Source organism: Stegastes partitus, unplaced genomic scaffold, assembly GCF_000690725.1.
Source record: "Stegastes partitus isolate 25-593 unplaced genomic scaffold, Stegastes_partitus-1.0.2 Scaffold2364, whole genome shotgun sequence".
Classification (NCBI taxonomy): Eukaryota; Metazoa; Chordata; class Actinopteri; family Pomacentridae; genus Stegastes; species Stegastes partitus.
This window is the reverse complement of record NW_007580095.1, coordinates 24,507-46,534: the sequence shown is the minus strand read 5'-3', so window position 1 is coordinate 46,534 and position 22,028 is coordinate 24,507. Positions and strand designations below refer to the sequence as shown.

General features: G+C 43.6%; 1 protein-coding gene across 1 annotated transcript in view; it reads left to right on the top strand.

The window, feature by feature from the left end:
• Positions 1-22,028, top strand: part of LOC103374808 (fibrillin-2-like) — a gene marked incomplete at its 5' end in the record, with an annotated part of 52,038 nt that overhangs the window by 6,088 nt on the left and 23,922 nt on the right. The window contains 15 exons of the mRNA XM_008304958.1: positions 506-631; positions 6,872-6,997; positions 13,153-13,305; positions 14,840-15,073; positions 15,951-16,094; positions 16,314-16,433; positions 16,554-16,679; positions 17,878-18,000; positions 18,660-18,935; positions 19,056-19,109; positions 19,502-19,627; positions 19,859-19,984; positions 20,184-20,303; positions 21,331-21,468; positions 21,918-21,968. Of these exons, the coding sequence (XP_008303180.1) occupies positions 506-631; positions 6,872-6,997; positions 13,153-13,305; positions 14,840-15,073; positions 15,951-16,094; positions 16,314-16,433; positions 16,554-16,679; positions 17,878-18,000; positions 18,660-18,935; positions 19,056-19,109; positions 19,502-19,627; positions 19,859-19,984; positions 20,184-20,303; positions 21,331-21,468; positions 21,918-21,968 (2,043 nt within the window). The remainder of the gene's footprint in view (positions 1-505; positions 632-6,871; positions 6,998-13,152; positions 13,306-14,839; positions 15,074-15,950; positions 16,095-16,313; positions 16,434-16,553; positions 16,680-17,877; positions 18,001-18,659; positions 18,936-19,055; positions 19,110-19,501; positions 19,628-19,858; positions 19,985-20,183; positions 20,304-21,330; positions 21,469-21,917; positions 21,969-22,028) is intronic.

The following is a 22,028-nucleotide window of genomic DNA, read 5'->3' as shown; positions in this document are numbered from 1 at the left end:
TAACAGATTTTTTTTTACAGTGCGCTCGGTGCTCAGCGTTTGGTGGCACCGAGGTGACTATAACCTCACTGCATGTGTGTGTAAATCCCAGCATAGACGGGATCAGAAGTATCCACAGCTTTTATAGGAACCCACCCACTAACATCCAAGACTGGCAAAAGTGAGTCACATTGAATTCTGGGAAAAAAAAGTGCATTAAAAAGCGATTTCCTGCTCAAACAAGGACTGAAGTGGGTCTTTCTGGACGAGGTCTTACACATCGCGGCTCGCGCCAAGTTACCGCTCATTCGTTGCGAAAAGGTTGGCAGGACGACGGAGAACAAAGAACAGCGACAGAATGTTTGCCAGAAACGAACCGTAAAGTCGCTTTAAGTCGCGTGTTTGCTGCTTGTCGTTTGAAGTTTTATTACAAACACGAACTAAACTCTGCAGATGCCAGTGATTAGCACAACTCTTGTTCCTATCTGCTTTTGCTTCCGCTAACTGATTTCTTCCTTTCTCTTAGATGTGGACGAGTGTCAGGCCGTTCCAGGTCTGTGTGCAGGAGGCAACTGCATCAACACTGTGGGCTCCTACGAATGTAAATGTCCCGCCGGCCACCGTCAGAGCGAAACCAACCACAAATGTGAAGGTGAGACTCCAAGTAGACGCAAACAGCGCAGCGTGACGATCGATTCTCTGAGCTTCACGGTTGCTCATCTGCGTGTTTACCGTCTTTATGGAGAAAAAACATTCAGTCAGAATCAGTAAAATACAAAATGAGTGCAACTGTCACACATATTCTACAAACCTAACCGCAATTTACAAACCGTTAGGCCTGCAGCGAAGTGTTGTTCTTGGGGATTTCGTTCTCTAATTCTTCATTTAGTCTGTAAAACAAAACGACAAAGGCAATTTTTCTAAATTTTGAAGTGTAACGAGCAGCTGGAAACGCCACTGAATTCATCCACATGAAGCCAAAATCAAAAGATTTTCAACACTTTTGAAGCTGGAAACTAAAATAAAGACTACAAGACTACTACAAGATGATTCTTTTACATTTTAGCAATCAATCAGCATCTAAAAATCTATCAGCTGTGCTTAACTTGACTTGGTACCAATCAAAAAAAGAACTTTAATTAGATTTTGCTGACGGTGCTGGGATCAGTTTGACAAACCAACAGGGGCTCTTAAAAAGTGACGATGTGTTCGGAGTTAAAGCGATCAACACGTGCACGGAAACACACACACAGCTGAGTGGATTCACATTACAACGTGTTGATTGGGTGGAATTTAAACAATGCCCAGGCTGAACAGTGTGATAGTTAACCAGGCAGGGGTTGAGTCTGCTGGACCGACGCCGACCAGCTCTGTGGGAGGATTACAGAAAGCTCTTAAACTGTTTCAGCCGGACGACATTTATTCTGCCGAACAAGACCTCGGCTGATTATCAGCGTATGAATTATTATCTAAATCCGTCTTTTTATTGGCTTTTATTAGCAGGACTAAGAGCTGAAACAGATACAGGAAGAACACAAGTGTTTGTATTTGCTGGAAACCAGAGTTTCCACCCTCGGATTCATGAGAAGCAATTACCGTGACACACCAAACGGTGATTTATGTCCCAGCGAATAAAGGAGGAAACGGGGAGGATGACTTCACTGAATCCACCAGAGTCCCTGCTACAGTTGTGGTTTTGGGGGAATGCCACCTCGTTTCAGGATTTACTGTAAGGAGAGAGTGAGCGTTTCCAGAGATGCTGCTCGGAGGGATTTGGGGTGTGGATGCTGGAGCCACATTCCAGCCGAGAGAAGGTTTCGGCAGTGACTGCACACGACACAAGACAAGACAAGCAGGAGGTCAGGATTACAGAGTCCTGCAGCCTTTCTGCCCCTCTGTGGTCCAAATGTAACAGATCTGGTTATACTGCTGCACCGCATTGAACAGAACTGGCCACTGATGACTATGTGGTGACAAGAAAGCAGAAAACAGCTGATTGAGACGTCAAATTATACATAAAACACGATTGTGGTCAAAACAGGATTTCCACTAAAGACTGTTTCCAATAATCAGTTTTCAATTAAGTTATAAAGCACAGTTCACAACATATATTATCTCACAGCGCTTAACATAGTAAGGTGAAGACCGCACAAACTAAACAGAGACCCAACAATCCATAGACCAAAAAACCCGTCAATGGGAGGAAAACCACCGACTGAACCAGGCTCAGGGAAGGCGGCCGTCTGCCTCCAACGGTTTGGGTGAGAGTGGGGATGAATCAGTGAAGAAGAATCACATGAACAAAACAAATGCTCACACTGTAAACACAAGAACCAATCGTTGGTTCTCTGGAAACTGAAGGGACACTTAGTTGATGATGGAACTTGTTGACGAAATCAGCTTGTAAAACGTCACTTCACTTGAACTTAAACAGAACTGGAGCTTCCACTCAGGATTGGGTTCTTATAATCAATGAAGAGGCACAGAATTCAAATTTAGTCGGAAAACGAATCATATAAACGAGACAAAAGACTCGAGAACCAACAGTCGGTTCCAGTTTGTGCTTGATAAACTTAAATTTGTTGGCAAAAATCAGCATTTAACACAAAACTCCTCTTGATCAAAACTTAAATATGACAGGAATTAATAAAGAACGAACAATAAACATGTGGTTTCACACACAGGGTGGATTAAACTTCCAAAAAAGGCCTCAAAGTTTCACTGCTGTTTGTCTCCCAGCAAGATTATGCAAAAACTATGAGTTTAAATTACACAAACGAGCAAAGAAGAACCCATTAAACTCTGGTTTTTGCTTGCTTTTATAAACTGCTGATAGACTTCTGGTGTGGGTTTATTGATTTTAGGATTTTCCAGATTGTTTGTGCGTTTGACCCAAATAAAGTGAAGAGAGACGCAGTTCAGAATCAGAACCAGAAAGCCTGTTTGGTCATTATGAGCTCTGCATACATGCAAATAATAAAGAATAATTAAATGATAGTGATAAAAACGTATGACATCAGCCGTGAACGTGGAGCTGTGAGCAACACAATCAGCAGCAGTGTTTGCAAAAGCTCGTTAAAAACAACGGAACAAAAGAACGCTTGTGACGTTTATCTGAAATCACCGATCTGCAGGAAGCGAGTGTTGTTTGTGAAATCTCACCAGCAGCAATCAGAGCAGGTCCTCTGGGGGAAGGCTTTTATTGAAACACAAACAGCCTCGGTGAGCGAAATGATCGAGCCGTTACGATAAAGTGCAGTTAAGCTGTCGCGGCCGTCTGATCGTTCCGGTCACGACGAGGCACCTGGTTTTACTGCCGGCTTCCAGCTCGGTCAACGCTCCGTCCCGTCGGCCTCCTCCTCCTCCTGTCGCTGCCATTTCTGCCTCGCCTTCCATTTTCCTTCCATAAATACAGTCCTCTGGCCCGAAACCAGCTGTTAGCGCCGAACAAAGAAACACTTACGGCATCTGGGAGACTTTCTCATTAGACACTCGGACCTCCTCGTTGCTCGCAGATTCTCACACGTTAGGCTGAGCTCAGGGACGGTTTCACGCTTCAAGGTTTGGAGAAGATGATTAAACAAAACCTGGTTAGATTGCACTGAAAACAATGGACCAAATTAGGTTAATAAGTCATATTATTGCCACTAGTTTAAGTTAAATCAACTGAATCCTCTCAACTGTGTGTTTACTTTTAATGAAAGTCAATTTGAAGTGTCCGATTTTTTCACCGTAAAAACTAAATTTGAATAAGTGTGGACATCAGATATACAATGCCAAGGAAGTTAGGTAGATCGGAATAGAATCGAATTCCATCATTGTTGTTGCTCAGCGATCCTGTCGGTGCATTCACACATAAAACATGTTTAGTCAGAAATGTGTAGCTATAAAATCTAAAACTATAGGAGTAAACAAGTATAATCTCATGTACCTGAAGCTGCACATCTGGATATTGCACATTAACAAACATATGTGAAATTTACTGCTTTAAAGTACATAAGTGCAGGTAAACATATGTGCAGGTTCTATATGAATAAAAGGTGCATATGAGAGAAAATATTTGCACTTTTGAATACTAGTTATAAGGACAAAAAATGCATTTTTAAGTTGATAGAATCCACAAACTGCAGCAGCTCAAACACACTTTTTCACAGTGCATCTACAGTATAGGTGAAGTTTTTCACACGAGTGTTTTGCACGTATAGTTGTGCACACACGTCAGGTTCTGTGTGCAGACATTTATCCAGGTGACACACATTTCCCTCCACATGACGGCAGCCCCTCAGCGCTCCGCCTGCATTCAGTAACGTCTGGCTGCTGCTGCTGCTGCTGCTGCTGCTGACACAAGGTTTATTTGGCGGAGCTTTTACTGCCTCGCCCAGGCCCTCTGCCACCGCTGTCAGACAGGAGTCGGCGGGGGGAAGAACAGCCGCTCGGCCTCCGGGCGTTACTGCAGGACGACGCATGGACACGAGTTACCTGCTCTTTACCCCTACAAAGAAAAACACCTTTCGCTTTTCCAGCTAAATGCACACACACTCACACGCCATATGTCTGCACTAATGCTGTAATTATGCCCCGCGGCGGTGCAGTAATTACATATACGTATAAATAAGCGTGACACATCATAAAAACCCAATACCTTCTGGAACTTCACTCTGGGTTCCCCCCGTCATGGAGCAATGAGGCCCCCTCTCACACAATAATGCAACTTAATGCCGTCATAAAGAGAACCACAGCGAGGTGGGCTCTGCCAAGCGGCGTGCCCGCACTCCAACCACGGTGCGTTTAAATCAGGTCAGCTTGTTACCTTTAACCTGTTGTCATTCCACTTTGGTCATAAACGCTGGATTGGATCGTAGATGTCATTTTTTGCACCACATTGGTTTCGCCTTTGACTATTATAGAAAAATAATGGTTCTTAAATGGTTCTTCAGAAGGCTGTCTGGCTCTGAGTCGAAGAAACTCTTTATTTATGTGGTGGTGCTTCACGTGCTTTATGTGGTTCTTTAAGGTATTTCATTTATTATGTTGTGTTTGGCTTGAATAGGATAAAATTAGAGCTGCGGCTGAAGATATTTTCATCATCGATGAATCAGAAAATGATGAGAAACGCTCCTTAAAGTTTCTCAAATCCAAAGTTTGCATCTAAACATGTTCTTCTGTCTGACTAAGAACCCAACATATTATTGCGTTCCAATGGAAGGAACCTAGAAAAGCTGCAAATTCTTACATTTGACTATAGTTTTTGCATGAAAATGACTTATGAAGTCCTGTTATCGAAATAAAACCAAGTGGGCCCTCAAAGACATATCCTGAAAAGATTCCTTAAAGAACCTATTTTTGCTAAAAGTCTCATTTCTGGTGGCTAAAGGAACCGTTTCAGATGGTTCTTTGGGGCACGTTGGTTTTGCCTTGCAATATTATAGAAAAATAATAGTTCTTAAATGGTTCTTCAGAAGGATCTCTGGCTCATAAGTTGAAGAAACTCTTTGTTTAGGCGGTGGTTCTTCATCTGCTTTATGTGGTTCTTTAAGGTATTTTATTTAATGTGTTCTGTAATTTGGTTTGAAGGCAGGTATTAGCAGAAAATTTATCCTGCAGCTAACAATTAATTTTATTATCGATGCATTATTTGGTTGATAAAACATCAGAAAACAGTGAAAAACATCCATTGCAGTTTCCCAGATTCCATGGATACAGCTTCTAACATGTTGTTCTGTTTGATAAACAGACCAAAACCAAAAATATCTAAGGGAAGGAACCCAAAAATGCTGCAGATTTCTACATTTAATGACAAGCAAGTGCTGTTATCAAAATAGAGCAAAGTGGGTCTACAAAGAACTGTCCTGAAAACCGATTTCTAAGGACCTGATTTTTTGTCTTCAGACCACCATTTGTAGTGCCTAAAGTTTGATGGTTCTTCGCGACACCGTTGAGGTTCCTTTAACGAACCAGTTGATAAAAGGTTCTCTTTGGAAAGACAAATGGTTCTTCTGTGGCATCACTGCAAAGATTCCTTTTCACTTCCAGTTAACACCTTCATGTTTCTGAGCGAATGACTCCTATGGACAGGAGTGATTCACCTGCACACACAGTCATGACTCGATAATCCGACCCTCAACAATCCTAAACCTTGCTGTCCGACAGGTTTTTAGGAAAAATTAAGGAAGACCATAAAAAATAGCCTTAACATACCGACAGCCTTGGATTCCGACATGACATTTTCACAAATAAGGATAACAGCGTATTATCTGACTGAACAAGATTTACTTACCTGTCGTGTCAACCGATAGGCCCATGCACAAACGCATCGGTCAGTTAGACGTGAAATCCAGCGAGTGTTCTAACAATACACTAGTTATTATAACAACTATAAACAATAAATATGAACAACAAATGAGCCTTCAACCATCAAGCCCTCCTTGTATCTAGATCTCCGTCTTGACAATCCAACAGCCTTGCTATCCGACATAAAAGAAGGATTTACATTTAGCGTCGGATTATCAAGTCATGACTGTATATTTGATGAGAGCGTGGGTCAATGAGCTGGTGGTGGAACTGCTCAGCTCGTTGTCTCGTCCGTGCAGTTGTAATCTCTGGTGTCTTTTGTTTGTTTTACATGTAATTTGATTAGTTCTCTTGCTGTTGTTTCCTTCATCGTTCAGCTGCACAGTTTACTATTGCATGGTTCCTGCGTTTACATGTTTGGCCGATGAGCCTGACTTTTTAGCCCGAATGGAACAAACAAGAAGTGAAGTAATCCCGCTTCGCTTTGCCTGATTCTCCCTGAGGGAGAATCTGCTGCTCCGGAGCAATAACCTTTTTACTGCGGCGTGCTACTGCACAAACAAAGACATTCTGAACTCATGATGGTATTTACGACCCTCAGATATCGACGAGTGCAGCACCATCCCCGGAGTGTGCGACGGAGGCGAGTGCACCAACACGGCCGGTAGCTACGTCTGCACCTGTCCGCGAGGCTACAGCTCCAGCGCAGACGGATCCAGATGTGTGGGTGAGTCACGTAAACACACTTTGTCAATGTTTCCCCCTCTCGTTTGTGCATTTCCTCGCCCCCCGGCCGGCTCCACATCTGGCCGCCGCCACCATCACCGCTCCCTCCGAGCGGCCTTCTGATGAGTCAAGCTGGCCTGCAGACCTGCAGTCGCCATGTGCACACAAACACGCTTGCACGCACTGTTTGGCCTCGACGGCATCAATCTGCTCTAATGTTAGCGCTCCTCCTGACTCATTTACAGACTGCGCATACCTCAGCGACATGTCCAATGAAACACCACCAGGTATTAATGTGTTCCTGCAGTCGTCGCCCCTTGTGGCAGCTTTGGTGAAGCACAGCCAGGTGTTTGGATATTATTTCAAGATTTCGCTCCAGAGCGGACGGTTCAGGGTCGATTTGTTTCACCCAGGCAGATTCTCCCCCAATAAAAACCCGCTGCACAAAGCCTCTGGAGGGCTGTAATTGAAGACATGCTTCCCCTCGGTTTAGCATCAATGTGATATTCCCCCTATTTTAGCTATTTCCTGGTTTTCACCCGTCATCTGTGGGACTTAATTGGCTTCTCGGGTTTGTTTTGGAAAAGAGGAGTGCGGTCGGATGCGTCAAGAAGTCCGGATCACAGGTGGCCACATGTGCGACGCCATAAACTGGCCTCGCAGGTAGAGTGTGAGCTCGTCTGTCATGTAGCTGCAATGTAACCGACATGTGGTGTTTAAAGGGGAAACAGAGAGGAAATATGGCACCGCTTAGTCCAACAAAGTGAGACCGATACACACAATATGTATGAAAATATGCAGACAGGGAACATCACACACCTACATGTGACTGAACATCTCATTTCATAAATCCACGAGCGTTAATATGTCTCTGAGTGGGTTTGTCTTTTTTTTGAGCTTCGCTGTGGAGATTTATTATCAGAGTAAAAACACCTTTTAGCCACAGTGAGTTCAGGTGCTAAAGCTGGTTTAGGCCTGACGGTTGGTACAGGTTATTGTCCCAAAGGTGCCAGATAGACCTGAGCTTTATTTCCTTGTTCAGTTAAAAATGAGAAAAGCAATCAGCTCCAATCATACAAACCGGGCAAACATGTGCACAAATGTATGTAGACTGTGGTCTTCTTCCCTGTTAAGCCACCTAAGATACATATAAGTCCTGGATAAAGCCGAGAAATGAGCACGATGATACAGAAACGTGTACAAAGAAGTAAAAAGATTAGAAAGATCAAAGTTGATATTGGAAAGCAGCCAAAATGTGGTCAGAGATGACGAAATTGTGAATGTTCTGCATTTATTTATTGCCATTTAACCTTCATCTGTAAAATATCACAAAGAAATTTTGTCAAATCAACTCATCTTTTCTAGTTTACTGAAAGTAAATGCATAAATTTTGCTAATTTCGAGTTATTTCAGCTTTTTTTCCCCAGAAGTTATTTCAGAGTTCTTTAAATTTGAGGCATTTTCTCCTAAAATAATAAGTTCAGAGTTCACTCAACTTATTTAATTAAGTTTAAAAGGAAACAAAACTAATGCAGACTTCCCAGGATGCATTGCTAGTGGTGTAAAACTCAGCAGTTGCTGCATGTCTTTGTTAACTTCTGTTTTTTTCTTTTCTTGAAAATCCAAATAAATCTTTCTATGACAAAACTAGCACTAAACTCATTCTCTGTACCGGTAGAATTATAACTTTTTCTCACTGTAGCCAGAAGCAGCTTCACAGATTGGCTGAATTTATTCATTGGACTCAATGTTCTCCTGAAGAAGAATCTCTTTAAACCTAGAAAATGTTAAAGCAACGCACCGTAGTGTCTCCACGATTAGTTGATTCAACTCACAATCTTGAGTTTGTTCAACTTAAATTCTCAAGTTCAGTTAATTTAACTTTAGTTTTACATTTTTACAACTCAGAAGATGACTTGGAGCTAATAAATGAGCCGAACTTCATTTAACTCACGTTGTTAAGGCAGCAGTCGCGCTTACGTTTGCTGATTTACAGAGAAGCTCGGTTCTATAAAACTCTTTACAACGTGTTCCTCGTTCACACGTCGTCGGACCGAGCTGCTCTTCGAGGCGCCGGAGGGGGCGAAGGACTGATGAAGCTCCTCAAACGAACCTGGTGGAGCTTTAGAAAGACGAGGATAAAGACAGATAAAGGTTTTAGCTCGCAGCCTCGCGTGCTTCCACTCACGTGTTCGTCGCTTTACAAACCGACTCAGAGACCCAACGGTTCCCCATCTGTCTGTCTTTATGCGTGTCCATATTTTTTTTCTCCCTCCTTCTTCTTTTCCCTGAAGTGATATATCACTCTCGCGCTTTATTTTCTGCCTTTTGCCACTCCATCTTTCCACACCGAAGCTCATTCCTCGGTGAATTACAACAGAAAGTCTCGCTGTTTACTCTGGAAGCGCCGTTTGCATACCTCTCTGTCTTGTTCCCCCCGTCGTCTGGCTGTTTGTTTTACTTCTCATCCTCCTTATCTGTCTTTATGTTCTTTGACCTTTTTCTTGCTCCACATCTGGATCCTACACCTTGCTTCTAGCAGCTCGCTAAAAGAGGGGGGGGATATGACAGAAAAAGCAAAATAAAACAGGTGCCAGACACAACCTCCACATCTCCTTCCTCCGCCTCTACTCCCAAGAAGACGAAGATAAGTAAACCCAAGAAAAACCAGACGATCCAGAGTCACACTCAGACTCGAACCTGAAAAGAAAGACAAAATAAACTGTGACTGATGCACTTTGACTGTACCGTTTGATCTCCTTTTGCGGTCGCAGTATAAAGCGAATAAACAAGACCGAAGCCTCTTTTACGGGGCTGATTTGCTCGCCGGGGCTCGCGTTTTTAGGAGCAGGATGTTTGTTCTGGTCTGGAGGCTGCGCTGTGTGTCCTGATGTACTGTAACTGTGGTGAAGGAGGCCAGTTAGCTGCTGGAGGGGTGGTGGTGGGGTTGACAGTAATCAGAGCCTAATGTCCTGTCACACGGTGGGAAACAAAAAAAAAAGAAAAGAAGAGCTGTCCAGTCAGTCAGTCTGTAAAAACACCTCTCCAAATGAAAGCATATGCCGGCGCAGTGGAGCAACACCAAAAACCGGCGTCTGGATTCAATTTAAGTCATCATCGTCCTCATCAGCCGGCCGCTGCCTCTCGGCTCCAGCTAGCTCGGTCCTGCGGGATGTTTTCAAGCCGGGCTGTGGGGATGTGAACTCAGGTGATAATGCTGGTTTAGCTTTGGTTGTCAGTTCTGTTCATCTTCCTGAAGGTGCTGGATGGGACTGAAATCAGGGTTTTGATGAGCTACACAGGTCTAAAGACACTATTGTAGTTTTGTGATGCATAAAAAAATTTGTCAATTAATTGAATTAGCAATTTCCCTGAGATTTTGTACCGAAGGGATCAATAAAGGTTTATTCTAATTCAATAATTTAAGGTCTACAGCTCAGCTTAAATCACACTAAACATGCACAAATGTACACAAATATATATATATATAGTGTGGTGTTCCCATGCTTTAAGCCAGTGGTTCTCAAACTGGGGGTCGGGACCCTCTTTGGGGTCCCAAGATAATTTCAGGGGGTCGCCAGATCATTGTAAAAAAAAACAAAAAAGACTACATTTATCAAATGAATTTGTATTAGTGCTGTCAAAATGAAAAGTGTTTACTTCCTCCCTCTCCTTTTTCAATCTTGTTAATATTATGATTTGATTATGAGGTAGTAGTTTTCTTTTATGCTTTTTTAATGCTCTTTTTTAAACTGTTTTCTTTTTTTCCCTTTAACTTGTTCAAAATAACTTCAATTCATTCATTCATTTAAAGGAAAATTGACGTGTTAATGTAAAGAGATTAATCTGTGGAATCAATACATTCATTTTTAACGCATTAATGCATGAACACCAAATTAAAAATTTAAATTGGGGGCATCACGAACACAAACTTATGTTAACTTGAGGGTCGTGGCTCAAAAAGTTTGAGAACCTCTGCTATAAGTCATGTAGTCTCTGGACAAAGTGAAGAAAGTTGCATGACGACAGAAAAATGCACAAAAAAACAAGTGAAAAAAAAGCAAACAGAGGAAATGGTGACTATTCTGCGCTTGTATATCAACTTCTAATCTCACATTATAAAACAACAGTCAGCATAATTAAACCTGAAATTTCTCGTTTATACTTTCACAACCTCAAAGTTCTTTTTGATTGTGCAAATCTGTCATTAACGTGCACGCATCCGTTCAGTGGACGTGAATCTGTGCTCGCATGTAAATGTGAGCATTGTGCTGTGCGAGCTCCAGACGCTGCTCAGCCCCTCATGTTCTATCTAATTGGCAAGAATTGCTCCACATGGAACTGATTAATTCCAGACTGCTGGCTCATTAGTGAGTTAATCGACGTGTGCTCCTCCCTCCGCCGCCCCTCGCCCAGCCTCTGCCCCGCTTTCTGTAAATGCTGCTAAAATCCTCTAAAGTCACACCCACACACATTCCCTCCCTCTTTCTGTTTCTCGGGGTGTTTTCCTGAAATACCCAGAATCCCCGGGTCTCCCCTCTTACTCTTTGAACCCAGCCCCCCTCCTCTCCCACCCCGTTGACCCCGACCTGGAACACTGGAACAAATAGGACCCCCTTTTTGGAGGCCCTTCAGATGCCTGCTGTTAGTTGAGACCCCAGGAAACCTTTTCTCCCACTGCAGCCCGTAAAGCAGCTTCCTCCTGAGCCGCCACGCAGAGGGCAGCTCGGTCCAACGACCTCTGACGTGTTGAATCGGAAGCTTTATTGTCACTGACGGTGAAATTTCAAAGTTAAAGCAAGAAGACGGCCCATAAAAAGACATTTTTAAAACCTAATAAATGCGAGAACGGTCGCTGCTTAATGTGCAAAGTGTTGCAGCGGCGAAGGCAGATGTTGTTGAGTAACGTGTAGACGGCGTTTCTCTGCCCTGTTTGTGTGAAACCTTCAAATCCGTAGCACATGTAGTCTCAGTCAACGGTGAGGTCACGGTGTGCCGGTACATTGTGGAGTAAACGAGATGTCACTGCGGCCAGATGGGAAGTCAGATCACAGGAGAACAATAGAAACACGGAGCTCGTCAGGGTTTTATATGGACGAAAGTGGAACAAAGAGAGTCCCTTTTTTGTTTCCCAGAGTGTCGTTTTGACTTGTTGTAACATGTCTGTATATATTGGGGTAATTGGTCTGCAGTTAGATGAAGCTTTTTTTTTTTTTTTTACCTTAGTGGTACTCAAAGCACTTACAATGTGTTTCCCATTCACCCATTAACACACCAATGGCGACAGAGCTGCCATGCATTCCTGCCTGCCATTGGGGGCAACTTAGAGTTCAGTGTCTTGCACTAGGCCCGTGTATGGACGGGGGTTGAACCACCAACCTTGGGATTAGAGGACATATATATAGACATTATATTATGTCTATTTATATATACTGAAAATATTATAAACACAGCATGTATTGTATGAGATTTTCTACATTTAGGGGAAAAAGTATTTGCTGTCCAATCTTTTTTAAAGCAGCAATGAAACAACCAAAAACACTGAAAATGTTAATGTCCGGATGAAAAGTGGGGTCAAAAGCCAGCGTGTCCACTGTTTGCATCACATAGAGCCACGAATCTGTGACGCAGGAGTTTAATGAGGTTGTCTAATGTTGTCCTACTTTTCCTGAAGGGCTCAATAAAGGACATTCTTGGGCACATAATCATGTTCAGAAATGATTTCATAGATTAAAAAAAACAGTAAATTTGTGGACTGTCCGGCTGAACTGCAGCAGCCGGCAGCCTGTTCTTGTCTCTCTTGTCTTTATGGTGGCCTTTACTAGTCTCCCTGCACTGGTCACTGTCTGATCTTTGTCCTTTAAAGCCACACCTGAGACACATTCGGCTAAATTTAACTCTCATTTGAACAATAGGAATCAGATTTCTTTTTCTCAGGCATGTTTGAAGTCATTTATACATATTTGGTGTTTTGTATGCGATACCTTTACCTGAAACACAACTAATAGGTATCATGTAAATGCGTTGATATGAACTTTTCTAAATGTCATAACAGAACAACCTCAAACACCAGATGATGTTATTAAACCGTGTCTTTATATGTGCATGCGTTATCATCATTTTTCAGTCACCTAATCGTGTCTCCTGCGTCCTCAGATCACCGTATGGGAACCTGCTTCTCCGCTCTGGTTAACGGACGCTGTGCTGCAGAGCTGAGCGGTCAGTACACCAAGATGCAGTGCTGCTGTGACACCGGACGCTGCTGGGCTTTGGGGCAAATCCCCGAGATGTGCCCCGTCAGAGGGTCTGGTGAGTATACGCAGCACACGGGACGGTTCGTATGTTCGTATGTTTCCTGATTTTCATCAAAAGGGTGGACATGAACTCCAAACTAGGACAGAACCTCCATCGCCTCCTTCTTCCTCCGCTGACAAAAACAAAGCAAGATTCTGTCTAACTTGGCACGAACAAAGGCGGTAAATAAAGTCATGACAGCCTAAATGGCTCGTGAGCCAAATGAATTTAACACAGTAATGTGAAACTAGACGAGCCTGACGCTGCAGGAGAGAAGCTGCTTCGAGTTTATATGTGATGCGTCTGACAGACGAGCGAGAGCATCCACTCGGGCTGACGCATGATGTCATGAGCGCAGTCCAAACAAGAAAAGATGGAAAGGATTAGCCGGATAATTACCCGTCATCTCTTCTCTTTAGCAGGAATTCAGAAAAATATTCATCTGCGTGAGAAGTGTGATCCATAACTGATCTGTTGCAGAGCGTTCTGCCTCTTTGAGCTCCACACTGAGACGTGAGCGCTTTGATTTAGTGAGAATGTCAAACTAGGTGAAGGATGAACAACATTCTGTACATAAAGTACATCCATTCATACATGTAGATATACAGCAGACGTACTGTAGGTGCTCATCTAAGCAGATCAGATGTGCATGTTTCTGTCTGATTACTTTAGCAACGCTCACATTTGCACCCCTTTCTGATGGCATCCGAACATGTCTGAATGAGCGCGCTGCTTACTTTTACATTAAAGCTGCAACAACAAGGTCGGACTGAGTAACACTTAGCTTTCAAACTGGCAAAAGCATTCACAAGTACATTTACAGTCCCCCGCGCCGAGTGATTTCAGCATCAAAAACACTTTAATTCACTTTGCCCTCCAGCTTCACGTTGAAATTCTGTTCCAGCTGTTTGTAGGAGTCTTTCCTCTGAGTTTAATAAACACCTGCAGGATCGACGTGAGCGTCTCAAAAGCAAGGGAGTTGCACGAGTCACTAGCTACGTAGCAGTCGTCCTCAGGTTGGAGCTCCATCGCAGCTGTCAGGATGTTTTTATTTAACTGTTGGTGAAGTCAACGTCAGATTATCGTCACACATGGAGGGAATTTTCAACGAACCAGGCTGTTAGTTATTTGAACAGTTTGATAAGCTGCCGTTAGAGCAGATTCAGTCTTTTGTGCATTAATATGATGCATCACTTCTCGCATGAAGACACGGCGCCGACTGTCTCGGTCACTGTGGTGTCTGAATGAAGGAGCATTCATGTAGAAGTGACCTATGTCTGAATTGTTTTCGCTTTAGCAGACTGATAAAGCAGCAGCGTTGTGTATCTCATGTCTGAAAACCTGCAGCAGATGGTCAACTTCACAACAACTATAAAAGTCTTTCTGAAATCTGCAGTTTGAGAAAACGCCTCAAGTGCTCAACAGCTTCAAGTGTGCAGGTTGATTTAGTGCGTCTGAATTACGGCAACAGTCCGCATAAACAGATTTGTTGAAATATGAGTCACGAATGTTGGCTGATTTGTTTCCTGTTGTTTCGTCTCTCTCGTAGACGAGTACCGGCGCCTGTGCATCGTGGGCGTTCCCCAAGGTCACGGCCTCCCTCACGTCTACCCCAACACGCACTTCAACAACGGCAACGACAACTACGGGTTCAGGTTCCCCAGCTTGCCCAACGGCAACGGCAACGGCGGGATCGGAGGCAACGGAGGAGGAGGAGGCGGCTTTGGAGGCAACGGAGGAGGTTTCGGAGGCAACGGAGGAGGACCGAACCACCAGCACATCGGTCAGTGACTCCTTGGATCGTGCTGCTGCACCAATGATAGCCCCAGTAATCCGGGCCCACCAGAACCCATGTCCCGTACCCATCCTGTATGCTTATTAGTAGTGCTGTTTTCACATTGCACCTTTTTGTACTTTTCTAATGCTCTGTTTTATTGTAAATACCAACAATTTGTGCCCCTTTTTTTGTAAATATCAGCATTTTTGACACCTTAGTTCTATTTTTTTTATGTGTGAGCTACCTTAAATAAAAAATAAATCTGATTTACTGATTTAGATGAACCTTTTGGATGAGTTAGATTGATGTGATAATGTTGGAAATTGTGTCAATCTAATGTTAGTCTGTAATTTAAACTCATATTTGTGCAACAGTTGATTAAAAGCTAAACTCAAGTTGAGGTAACTTAATGAAATCGGCTTGATAACTAAGTTTCTTCACGTTGAAGTCAGGATTTCAAGTCCAATCTTTTACCTACTTAACATTGGCGCGACTTAATTTCTTTAATTTGCCGACTGAAAAACGTGTGCTAATTAAGTAAGTGACACTTTACACAAAAATTCCTATTAAACACTTGAAAATAATAGTTGGAACAGCTTAATTTTTTATGAATAATCAACTTAAAAACCTGTATTTATGCTACCAATCTTTGACTAGGTAGTAACTTAAGAGATAAGTAAGTAAGTAAGTAAAACTTCTTCCACAAACTCAATTTAGTTTGTTGTTTGAACATAATTTTACTCGAAATTGGTCATAACTCAGAAAGACTGAAGCAAACTGTTCATTTCTTGTCAAACCCAAACATTAATGCCACAAGAGAAGAGCAGCTGGAGCTCCTACATCTAATTAAATTGTCATCTGTTTGTCTGTTGTGTTTTTTCAGGCACTGTGTCCGTGAACAACACCATCGACGTGTGCAAACACTTCACCAACCTGTGTCTGAACGGACGCTGCATCCCGACGCCTACCAGCTACCGCTGCGAGTGCAACATGGGCTACAAGCAGGACGTTCGCGGGGAGTGCATCGGTGAGAACATGTACATGCAGAGTCACTCAGTGTGGACACATAGTGAGTGTGACAGTGCCACAGTCAATTGTGTGCACTGCACTGCCATCTTCTGCCAATTTAAGGAACTCGGCACAAGTGAAGGTGGCAGGAGAAATCTGCTAGAACGTGGCTCGTGCTCTGTGTTTTTGTTAGTTCAATCCGTGCCCTCGTTTATTCTCTGTGTCCTCCTCCCTCCAGATGTGGATGAGTGTGTGAGCAATCCATGCATCAATGGAGACTGTGTCAACACACCTGGATCGTACCACTGCAAGTGCCACGAGGGGTATCAGGGAACCTCCACCAAACAGGCCTGCATCGGTATGTCTGACTCTAACGTCAACACGATCGCTAATTAGCTGCATAAATGTTCCTGAAGCAGTTGTGAAACATACTAAAGCTGCAGGAACACCAATGTTTGGTTTTGTTTCCTCTCTTCAGACATCGACGAGTGCATCGTGAACGGAGTGATGTGTCGCAACGGCCGCTGTGTCAACACCGAGGGAAGCTTCCAGTGTATCTGCAACGCCGGCTTTGAGCTCACTCCAGATGGAAAGAACTGCATCGGTGAGGAGCAAACACAAACAGACGGAAATCTGCACAACCAACACATTTATGGCTCGATTAGGGTGAATTCATACAAATACAGCGTCTGCATGTACTGGATAGAGTCTAGCATGGAGGTGTATTAAAGAGCTTAAGTTTGAGTTAAACTGTTGCTGTTGCTGCATTGTCTCAGATTTCGTTTTAGTTATTTGGGACACGAAACTGAGTTCTTTAAGAGATTTTAGTTGTATTATGAGAATTTCAAAAAAAACATCTTTCCTTCAAAAATCATTTTAAAGGATCAATATCTCCAGAAATATAACTTCTACAGCCTTAGAATTTGGTGAGAAGATAGTTTCCAGCAGATCCAAATGATTAAATGGCTCCAGCAGAGGCCGAATGTTTAATTATTGACCTTTGAAAATGGAGAAAGATGCAGCATTTTTAAACAAGGGTAGTATTGGGGCCACTGAAGGTTCCTTTAAGTGTATATATATATGTAAATGTGTCCATATTTCTCCCTAAAAATACAATCATTTGTTGACATTTCACCAACCTTTGAGGGCCCTAACATCAGAAGAATTTGATGAGTCGTAAGTATGGCAAGACGAGGTTCCCGTTTTTAGATATTTTGCCAAAATGATGATGTTGACTCAATCATAGGAAACAAAAACTAGTGTTCATAGCAGTCTAAATGTTGTCTTTATATGTGCAAAGCTAAAAGGCGCTTCCATGTTGAAACTTAACAACATGTGAGACTGATTTTTGCAATGATGCACCGTCAGACTTTCTGAATTCTGTCCGACTGACCACACTGCGTGTTGCATGATCGAGGTGGATGATCTGCCGTGTCCACTCGTAGACTCTTTCTTCGTATCAGTGAGTCCAATCCGTCATAAAAGCGCAGGAAGCTGTTTACTGACCTCCTGCTATCTGTTCCCAGAGTAATTACTGCCTGAATCCTAAATAGATGATCTCACTTAATGAATTCAACTTTACGTGACTTGGCGGCGGACGCATTTGGGTTTTTGGTTGACTCACACCGGCCCTGCATGATGAATGAGACTGATTTATGACATCTTAATGCCCTAAATCATCATGTAAATCTGATTTAAATTGTTATGTTTATGCTCTTGTGAAAGTGATTCTTCATCTCAATGAGTACAACCAAAAACAGTCTTCATCTTTATCCAACTGACCCAATTTCTTGTATTTCCAGACCACGACGAGTGCGCCACCACCAACATGTGTCTCAACGGCATGTGCATCAACGAGGACGGCAGCTTCAAGTGCATCTGCAAACCCGGCTTCGCTCTGGCGTCTAACGGACGCTACTGCACCGGTACGTCTGGTGTCTTTAGCACAAACGCTGACCTGAAAACCTGGAAAAAGAGTCAAACGGGCTGATTCAAAACAGCAGTGACAGATTTGGTGTTCTTTGAAATCCTGCAGATTCCTTTTTTTTTTTTTTTTTTTTTTTATTCGTGCTCAGTTTTGTTTCAGACGTCAGACTGTTCTAAACTATGCACGGTCCGGCAGTGGAGGAGATAGATGAGAGCTGAATTTATGAGTCTCTGCTGACAGATTTTGTCTGGATGCGTCAGGAATAGCTGCCATTGCATTGCAGTCACACCATTACACAGGCTGCACAGGTGCATGTTCCAAATACACATATCTGAACCAGATCGTGTAAACTCCCAGTGACCTGATTCCTCAGTAAACATTCTGATTTCTGTGGTGTCTTTGCAAAATTGCACATGTTTACTTCTCTTTTTTACTTCATGCATACAGCTTATTATTAATGTTTGATCAAATCTTCTCTGCTGTGCATGAGTTGTAAGATCATGAGAGATTTTTGATTTTGCAGGCATTTTAACCTGCTCTATGGCATATATAAAGCAAACCCCACGATGCACTCTCACTCTAATTTATCTAAGCTGTTCTCAACATGCATCTTATCGTGTAAACTGGATCTGACATTACGCATCTGCTCCCCATCAGACATCGATGAGTGTCAGACGCCCGGCATTTGCATGAACGGCCGCTGCATCAACTCCGAGGGCTCCTTCCGCTGCGAGTGTCCGCCGGGCCTGGCCATCGGCGTGGACGGGAGGGTTTGCGTGGACACGCACATGAGAACCACCTGCTACGGAGCCATAAAGATGGGCACGTGCTCGCGTCCGTTCCCCGGCGCCGTCACCAAGTCCGAGTGCTGCTGCGCGAATCCAGAGCACGGCTTCGGAGAACCGTGTCAGCCCTGCCCCTCCAGGAACTCAGGTATCAGCTTTGTTTGAAGCTGCATGAGCTGAATATTTGTTTTTCTCTCCCGTGTTTAGAGCACAACCACCAACTCAAACAAAGAGCTTCAGTGTTCCTCTCTTGTCATTTGTCTTCCAGCTGAGTTCCAGGCTGTTTGCAGCAGTGGTATCGGCATCACAGCTGATGGCAGAGGTGAGCGGGAATGTTGCCACATTGTTCTAAAAAACACCCATTTATTCTCCATCCTCCACATGTGATATCTGCTAGTCGTCAGTCTTAAATGACAGGAAAAAGGCTTTTTGAATTCCACCTGCTCCACTGCAACATCCACCTAATCCATGTGTATAAAGTGCCACTAACGCGTCATGTATTGTTGATAACTGAGCATCAGAATCTGCACAATTTGCACAAAACTGTAGGTTCACTTGAAACATGCTCTTTGTTTTTTACACATATCAACACCTGCATAGAAATTGAACATTTATTCTCCTTTCTTTAACCTGTTGCACTTGTTTAAATGCATGAAGAAGAGTCAAATTCCTTGTCTGTGTTCACATATTTAAAGCTGATTCTGATTCTCTCAGACATCAACGAGTGCGCCTTGGACCCAGACATTTGCCAGAACGGTATATGCGAGAACCTCCGAGGAAGCTACCGCTGCATCTGTAACATCGGCTACGAGTCTGACACGAGCGGCAAGAACTGCGTTGGTGAGTCTTGGTTCCTTCTTAAAGCAGAACATCCCGAGTTAGCAAACTTAGCTCTTGTTGGAAAGCGAGACTCGGAAAATGTAAGCAGTGAGGAGCATGCAAACCGATTAGACGGACAACTTTTTATCTGCTTGACACTGTCTGCCTTTAAAAGACAGTTGTGATGATTTGCATGTTTAGAGAGAAGTTTTGAAGTAACGAATAAGAGGATTCTCTTTGTCCTCCCTGCAGACATCAATGAGTGTCTGGTGAACCGTCTCCTCTGTGACAACGGTCTGTGCAGAAACACTCCGGGCTCCTACACCTGCTCCTGTCCGAAAGGATTCGTCTTCAAACCCGACTCGGAGACCTGCGAAGGTGAACGAACTCACACAAAGACGTGTTTTGTCATTTGTACCAACAACCGAGGTCGTCTCCAGGTGACATTATTCCCAGATGTGCTGCTCCTCGTTTCCAGGAAACGTGCCTCATGGAAGGAGCACGTTGAGTTTGTAGCCAGTCGCCGGTGAGTTTGAATCAGGCCCTAACCTCAGGTGTGTGTTTGCACATGTTTCAGATATCAACGAGTGCGAGTCCAGCCCGTGCATCAACGGAGCGTGCCGGAACGTGGCCGGGTCCTTCAACTGCGAGTGCACCCACGGCAGCAAGCTGGACTCCACCAACACCATCTGCGTGGGTAAGACATCCACCCGACCCAACGCTTGAACCGACGAGGCACCGCAGGGTCCAGGAAACGAGTTGTGCGTGATGAAGGTTGCACGCTGAGGCACGAATGTCACTGAGAAATAACGGATGGAGGAGTCTTTTCTTCCTAATCAGCTTAATCCAGGTTTACGCTCTACTTTGGTAAATAAACAGCGAGGCGGTTCAAGTTTCCAGGAGCCATCCAGAGGCATTATCATCCTCACATGATCTCACAGGCAAAATGGCACACGCAGATGATTTATTAGATAAACGCTCGCATGCATGGCCTCGGTTCGCATGGAGATTGTTTTACTTCGTAGAGATCTGCCGCGGATTCAGAATGACATGCGGTATGTAAGACTCTCTGCTGAGTTTAGAAATTCCACTTGTTTGGGGCTTTGTTTCTTTTGGGAAATCATTGTGAGAATGCCGCATGCTGATACAGAATACAGATGTTATTGTAACTGGAAGGGAAAATGAGTCATTAAGTAAATACTCATACATAGTGCATGAGCTGGCTCCGTCAGAGGCCGACAAATTCCTCTGGTTTAGTTCAAGAAAGGGAAAGCAAACTGCGGTTCGGCGTTCGGGTGGCCTTGCGGTTTTCGGAGAAGAGGTGTCGCTGTTATGACTGTACGCTCGTTCACTTCATTAGGAATCCAGATTAAATTTAATGATGCGAGAGCTTCGCCTCAACCTGCAGCCGCACACGAGGTTTATGGCTCTTAAAGGTGACATTTTCATTGTTCTTGTGGTTTAATATGTTGGCATAGTGGTGAATTAGCGGCGTTTTGATGAGCAGATCTGGGTTTTGTTTGCGTAGAGTGTGCGTAATACGGAAAAAACAGAACGGCTTTACTGGATTGGAAATACCCTCGGCACGTTTGTTAGGCTTCTTGTTGTTTTGGCCGTTTCAGATGGAAAACGCTGCTGAATGTAAACTTAACTGTGTTTGTTTACAAGGGAGCTCTGCAGGGTACCTTTAATCAAGCTCGCTCTGTTGTTCGTTGGCTCTGCAGACAGCATGAAGAGTACCTGCTGGCTCACCATCCAGGACAACCGCTGCGAGGTCAACATCAACGGAGCCACGCTGAAGTCGGAGTGCTGCTCCACGCTGGGAGCCGCCTGGGGGAGCCCCTGTGAACCCTGCGAGATCGGTCAGTCCACGCATACGTCCATACCCATTTAACAGAACGGTTTTAACCCTATTCAGGACTTTTGGGGTCTTTTGGACCCCAGGCCATTTGGTGTAGATGACAGGTATTTTTTATTTTTAAAGATTTTTATTTAGATTTGAAAAGAGGGACATTTGTCGTGCATTTGGAACCAAAAATACGTCAACTTCTCAGAAAGGGTGTTCAACATAGTATAAAAGTCTATTAGGAATACCAACAAATATTTTGCACATGGATCCCGAAAGACCTTTTACGTATGGCAACATGACAGTCCTGCATAGGGTTAATTAAAGCTGCATACGTTCTGCACTGTGCAACAAATAAAACCAACAGTAAAAGTAATGCCGCTGTGTTGTGAGCATCATATATTCTGCACAGAGTTTCGTACGTAAAATGTTCTCATCACGTCTTACAATCTCCTGCCTCCTCAGACACTGCTTGCTCTCGAGGATTTGCTCGTATGAAGGGCCTCGTCTGCGAAGGTAAGAACGTCTTATGACTTAAAGGTCCCATATTGTGCCAGCAAATTAATTCTGATGTTG